This window comes from Geospiza fortis, unplaced genomic scaffold (assembly GCF_000277835.1).
Source record: "Geospiza fortis unplaced genomic scaffold, GeoFor_1.0 scaffold118, whole genome shotgun sequence".
NCBI lineage: Eukaryota > Metazoa > Chordata > Aves > Passeriformes > Thraupidae > Geospiza > Geospiza fortis.
Genome location: NW_005054380.1, coordinates 231,788 through 238,739, shown reverse-complemented (window position 1 = coordinate 238,739; position 6,952 = coordinate 231,788). Strand labels below are relative to the sequence as shown.

The 6,952-nt window shown below is 48.3% G+C and overlaps 1 protein-coding gene across 1 annotated transcript in view; it reads left to right on the top strand.

Annotated features, from left to right (window-relative positions):
* PPP2R3A (protein phosphatase 2 regulatory subunit B''alpha) overlaps positions 1 to 5,294 on the top strand; it is a 49,712-nt gene extending 44,418 nt beyond the window's left edge. The window contains exons 13-14 of the mRNA XM_014308674.2: positions 689 to 795; positions 4,900 to 5,294. Coding sequence (XP_014164149.1) covers positions 689 to 795; positions 4,900 to 4,990 — 198 coding nt within the window. The 3' untranslated portion in view covers positions 4,991 to 5,294. The remainder of the gene's footprint in view (positions 1 to 688; positions 796 to 4,899) is intronic.
* The last annotated feature ends 1,658 nt before the right edge of the window (positions 5,295 to 6,952 follow it).

Below are 6,952 nucleotides of genomic sequence, written 5' to 3'. Positions count from 1 at the left end.
AATAAAAGAACACTTTTTTCACAAGTACAGCTCATTGATTGTCTCCTAGAAGCCTCTTATCTGCTCAAAGTACAGAAAAGTGGAGGAGATGCCAAAACCAGCTTTGGTTTCCTCACAGTTGTTCCCACATAATCTGCAATAGAAACTTTGTGGTTCCATGGTTCAAGGCTTAAATACATCCCAGGACAGAACCACTTGGTTTGTTTGTTTGCTTAAACTGGATCATCATAAAAGCAGTCAAGTGGGACCCGGGGGATAACTTGCTATCCCCATCCTGTACTAAATGGCAGAGGACTAGGTATTTATAGAGGTGTTCCTGTAATCTTCTCTAAAACTTGCCCTAACTTAGCAAACTGTGAAGAGTCCCTCAAAAGATCAGTTACAATGAACCTTTGATGGACAGATTTGAAACCACCGAGTTCTTCTCTCCTGTATGGAGAGCACAAACTGAGCTGGAGCACAGCAAGTGTGTGGTGGTTGCATTTCTGAAGTGGAGCAGATGCAGTCTGTTGGCACCTCAGGTCACATGCTGAGCTTTACAGACCCTGAGAGGTATCTTTTCATAGTCCTTTGTGTGCAGATGTTAAAACACTGAGGTGGTTGTGACTTTGTCAGATAAGGCAATTTTTGCCTGGCTGTTGCCATCCGTTCCTTCCTAGCCCAGATGCTGACTGTGTGATCTCTTTAGGACATGGACAGTGACAGCCCCGAGCCCTCAGACTGGGACAGGTACGCGGCTGAGGAGTACGAGATCCTGGTGGCCGAGGAGTCTGGGAATGAGCAGCTCCAGGAGGGGTGAGCACGGGCCTGGCACTGCCCTGGGCACACACAGCTGCCTCCAGCTGGGCACTGGTGGGGGCATGTGGAGTGGAGCAGTGGGGTGAAATTCAGACTGGACTCTGGAGCACATGGGGCCCAGGACAGCTGCTCCTGCAGCAGCAGTGCAGTGGTGTTGGGGGGCAGCCACTTGGATCAGCTGCACACAGCTGTGAAGGGGGAAAAAAGGCAAAGCCTATTTCTTTTGGTCACCTTCCAAAAATAGAGATCAAATGACTTTTGCTGGTCTTGGCTGTGTATTGACCATGTCACACTGTCACAGATTAGAAGCTGGAGCTCTGTTACATTTATTATACCTGGCAGAGACTTTCTTTAGCCCAGCTTTGTCTATTAGTCTGTGCTCTTTGTAAATGATACTTCAATATTTTCATTCATTTACTAAGTTTGTTGAGACTTTTTTTTTAAACATTTGGTTTCTTCAATACCTACACTCAGTTTTCAGCCTTCTGTAAGATTCTGGACAGACACACCAGCTATCTTTAGCCAGTGAATTTAGGGAGAGCAGTTGTTCCAGAACTTCTCTGTGGGCAAGGGTTCCCTGCAAATAAATGGAGACTCAGTCGAATCTTTCTTTAGATTTGTGTCTGTGTTGACATCTTCATTTTTCAACCACCCAAAGAATGCTTACCATGTGTTAATCCTGCATGATTTAAGATTGCATCCAGTCTTAAGCAGTATTTATAGAGCCAGTAGAGTATTGAGAAAATTGCATTGTTTTCAGAACTTCCCACACTGGAAATTGCTTGGGATAACAGTAGCACCTACTAATTAGGCACAGAGATTTGCAAAGCTATTGAGAGCTATTCCCCTCTCTGCCTGTGCATCCAAACAGCAACAGGCTGTTCCCTCAGCCCCTCTGAGCTGGCCTTTCTGTGGCCTTCACCATGGAAGATGAGGTAGGGCAGGATGGAAGATGAAATTGCTGCATTCCCTGCAGCTGCTTTGCAACACCTGTGTCCTCAGCACAGAAAAGAAACAGGAGGCTGCCATTAAAGCTTCATGCAGGACCATGAATTCCCAAAGTCATCAAAACCAGGGGAAGAGTGACAGGTGATGTCAGATTTTTGAAGCTGGTCTGAAGCAGCTCTGTGTCTTCCTGCAAAGAGCATGTCAGCAACCTGGCTGCCAGCTTTTAAGAGCCCCTGAAAAGCTCTGTAGTCATGGCAGCAGGATTAGATCTCATTTGTGGAGCATAGCAACAGACCACGAAGGAAAAAAGAAAGGAAAAAGAAAACAAAGAGCTGGATGCCCAGACAAATTTCCCAGAAAGAGCCATTGAGTTTTTGCACATACATTATTTCTGCTGTGTTTTGAGGATGACAGAAACAGGGAGCGGGGACAGAACCAAGACAATTCCTGGTGAGATCTGGGAGAGTGGAAGATTTCTGGCTAAGTTAGCTGGCAGAACATGAAATATGGTCTTTGTCTTATGAATACATTTGAAAACAACCATCATTCAGCAATCACAGATGCATTAATGAGTGTGTCCCACTTCTGTGATTAGCCCTGTCCCTGCTCCTCTGGAAGGAAAGTTTCTAAAGCCAGTCAGTCTAAAGCTGGCTGAGGCATGCCCAGGAGAGAGCCCTGCTCCCAGAGTGGGAATCTCATCAAGGCAGTGGATACTCCCAGCATCCACTTCCAGGATGCTGGACTCCATTGAGAGCTGCAGTCACCAAAAATAAGAGGAAGGTCTTGTCATACTCAAGACAGCAATAAAGCATCACATTTCACTGGAAGCCTCAGCTGGTCTGAGCTCTTCTGAGCCAGGCTCTGCTCTCTGACCTGTGTGAGATTCCACAGAGAGAGGCTGTCCCTGGGGAATGGATACTCCCACTGCTCTCTGGAGGCAGCACCAACAGCTGCCTCTGGCCAGCACAAGCCTTTGTGCAGATACAAGCCTTGGTTTTGCAGCAAGCCAAGCCTTCCCTGCAGGGCAGGGCAGCACTGCTTGGTTCTTGTCCCAGAACCCAGCCTCAGGCAGCTGATGGACATGGAAACCATCATTGCCTTCAGAGAAAGAGGTCTTTCTACCTGGGAAGGAAGAGAAGGAGGGAGAGCATCTTTTATCAGCTGCTGGGGGGAAAATGTCCCCTGAGCAACAGGGAGGCAGGGAACAATGCAGAGCATCCTGCTCAGAGCAGAGATGGGGACAGAGGCATAGGATCAGGTGATGTTGGTTTAGGTAGCTCAGACCACTGTTCTTGTGTTCCTCCTGTTGTCTGATGGCTCAGCTGCTCCATTCCCAGAGCCCAGCAGTGTGAGGAAGGGAAAGGGGCAACAAGGACATCATTGAACCACCCAGAGCCAAAATGTGTGTTTGCCAGAAGGAGGGGCAAAGAATTGCCTGGAGTAATTCCCCTCCTCTGAACAACCTAGAGTTGCCACAGTTGAGTCTTAAGGAATGGGTATTGAACCTACACAAGGCCATATTTGTTTTCACAGGACTGAAGTTCTGAAACTGGCCTGGGAGGACAGCAAGGATTGACTGCCTTTAGTGCTAGTCTTGTTCAAAATAAAGGTGGAAAGCATTTATTCCAGGATGGGAAAGGCAGGCACTGTTGAGCCTTAAGGAGCAAACCAGTGCAGTGGAAAAGTGTAGGAATAAAGGACAGTGGGAAGTCCCTTTGGAAGCAGACATGAGAGGGTTTAGTGCAGAAGCAAAAGGCACCTGAAGAAAAAGATTATAGTGGAGCTCCTGCTGCTGTTGCCTGTGCAATGCAGGGAAGAAATCATGTTCTATTTGTAGGAGAAAAGGACAAGGCTAACAGAGGATGGTAGAATTGGAGGAAAAGTAGATACAAAAGGAGCATTCTAAGAACAGCATTCAAATGGCAATACAAAGTTTTCCTCAGCTGCATCCTTTAAACCAAGGAGAGATTAGAGAAGCTGAGGCATCTGCAAACATTCCCAATCCATTCCTGATGGGAGAGGCAGGGCAACACAGCCCCCACAGGCACCAGTGAGGCATGAAGGGTGCAAATTTCACATATTTTGGCAACCTTGCACACGTGGTCAGAAGAGGTTTGGTGCAGGATCCATACCAGACCATTGTTTCCCTTCTCCCACTTATGCAGGAATCCAGAAGGTGGCAGAATTACTAAGCAGGTGCTTTCCTTGTGGAAGGAAGGACAGTGTTCTCCAGGAAGGTCTGGGCTGGTCTCCCTGCACACAGGGAGCATCCTGCCTACAGCAGGAGAGACCCTGACAGCCTCCCAAGGGTTTGCTGTGCCTGCATGTGGGTCAGCCAAGGGAAAAACACCACAGGAAGGGGTGGACAATTCCTTCCTGGCACATCCATGCTGGGCTATCAAAGGAGTTCACCTTTTTGCAGCCCAGTTTACCACTGAACGTGAGAACCATTCCTGTCCTGGCTTTTGGAGCACCTGCTCCAGCATTTCCTTTGTGAGCAGCCTTGCTTTACAACAAAAGGAAAAACTTTAATTTCTTGGGAGCCCTGCAGAACTAACCCATAGTATGCTGTGACTGAAACATTTCTTGGGACTAGGAATGGGCTGAGAGTCCCATAGCCTGTGCTGCAGGGCATGGAATCCAACCAGCCTGGATAGTGCAGCTGGAGCTGGGAATTCCCACCAAACCTCCTTGGACCATAAATGCTCAATCCTGGATATCAAACTTCCAGCTGAGAGAGAGAGGAACATCAAAGTGTGGCCCCAGTTGTTCTGTCTGTCAAAACACACCTCAGCCAGAAGATGCTTTGAACCAGGTGTTTCTGAGCCAAGGCTCCCCTGGGGCTGTGGCTGGATGACTTTATTTCTCCACTGAACTGTTGGGGCTCTGGGAGTTCCTGACAATTGTTTCTGAAGCTGGATTCAGATTTTCTAGTGCTGAACACCAGTGAGATGAGGCTGGATGGGAGCACAGATCCATGGCTGCTGTCAGTACTGGTGACTCCCACCCTCTTCCCCATGCCTCAGGAATCTCCTCCTCACGGTTCACCTCTCACATTCTCCTGCCTTTTAGCCAGCTGATTTAGTAGCCACTGAAATAACAGCCCTGAAAAGCAAAATACAGCTTTTAAAGACACACCTTTTGTCTTTGCAGATCATGTGAAGATGACTATGACACAGATGAAGTCTTACCTCCCCCTGAAACTGGAGAAAAGTCAGACAAGCTAATTATCTCAGATCTCTGAGCTTAGAGAAGTGGAAGACAGCCCATGTCTTTCAAACTGGATAGCATTCAGTCCCAAGGCACCTGGGGGTTTTCCTTAAATCTGTCATTGGAACAATGTGCTTTATTTTGTACACTGAAACTTGAGACCCCTTTTTGTCTTCCTGTGTAATTGCAATAAGGTAATTTCTATGAAAAGGCTTTTTACAATGTGTTCTCATGCACACTCCTGAAAATGGTGATTGCACCTTGTTTCATTTCTATATAAATTCTGTTATGTCCCCAGATGTGCAATAAATACCAGCATCTAATGATTACCTGTAACAGCTGCATGCAACACCTATAGTGGTCGTTTCTCAGTTCTGTTCTGTGCCACTCTGTCCTCTTGGCTTTATACCAGGAGTGACAAAAGAGCTGCCAAATTAACTTTAAAGTGTGTCTAGAAATCCTTTAAAACACAGGTCAGTTAAAAAACAGTGAAGTTCTTTTTTTCCTTCCTGTCCTGGAAACAAAGGGAATGTGCCTGCACATGGGGAGAGTGAAGTCCCTTTGTGCTTTGTCCCCAAGCTCTTCCCCTGGGCTGTTTCACTGCTGTGGATCTGTGAGCAGTGTCAGCACTTCACCACATCATCTTCTCCTGGAATCTGAGACAGAGTTACCTGTTCTAGTCCTGTATCCCCTCCTGTGCTGATCTGCCTCTGGCCAGAGCTTTGTCTGTGTGGATTTCTACTTTGTGGAAGTGTTTTGCAGAGTATTTACAGCAAATACAGCTCTCTGCTGTTCAGCTCCTGTGCCTGGTGTGCACCAGTTCTGTCCATTCCTGTGTTCTCCTCTCCTGCAGCCTTCTTGAACCTGTAGCCAAGAGACTAAGCTGAGATAATGAAGAAAGAAAACAACCCCCTCTTTTAACTAGTAAAGGAATTAGTCTGTATTATTGCCAAAATTAATTTTTCTCCCAGGCTCAGGGAGGAAATGCTGTAACTAATGAATTCTTGCTTTAAGTGCAAAATTAAACCAACTTTCCCCTTAGAATCACAAGTGATATCTGTGCTCTCAGCACACACTGCTGCTGCATCTGTCCCTCCTGGCCAGCAGGAACTGTGGTTCAGCACAGGGGTGATTAGAACAAATTCTTAATTTTAGCCTTCATATATGTACAAGCAGTCCTGGGCCTTACCTTCTCAGCTGGGACAGGTCTGAGCCCTCCCAGCTGTGCCCAGTCTGTAATGCTGGGTTGCTGAGTGTGCCCTGCATCTCCTGAGAGAGCCTCAGGCTGTGCCTCCTGCCAGAATTCCAGGGAGCTGCCTGCCCCTGCTCCCAGCAGGTCCTGCTGCCCTCCCTGGGGCAGAGCAGCCCCGGGCACGGCAGGACTCTGTGTCCCCACGGACAGGATCCCTGCGGTACCTGCAGGGGTCAGCATCCAAGTGAGGAACGGGCTGATCACTCACTCCAGTGCACTCTGGGCTTTTCCAGGAGCCTCTGAAGCCCAGGCCTGGCTGCCCCTGCCCAGGGGGATGTGCTGCTGCCTCCCTGGGGGGCACAACTCTCCCACCATCAAACTCGGGAAGTGAGAAAGGTTTCAGTTGAGCTGAGCAGATGCATACACACCCCCCAGGATCCTGCACTTGGTATTTGGGAGATTGCTGGATGCTCGCACTGTTAGCAAAGGCCCTGCCAGGTGACCTGCATCCCATAGTTACAGATGAAGCAGGGAGCACACTGCCCAAACCAGGACAAGCCCCTGGAATGCAGCAAGCACACAGCATGTCTGGATCCCATCTCCATCACTGCCATAACCTCAAAGGGAAAACCTTCTCTGGGGTGATTCCACAAATGCCCAAATGCAGAACCCCCAAGGAACTGACTGCAGGAATGGACACAGGATGGAGGTCCCACAGCTGCTGCTTGGAACCAGCTCCAGCCATGTTTTCCTGAGAGGAACCTGAGCACAGCAGGAGTTCACCCTTCCCTCACTGCCATGGTC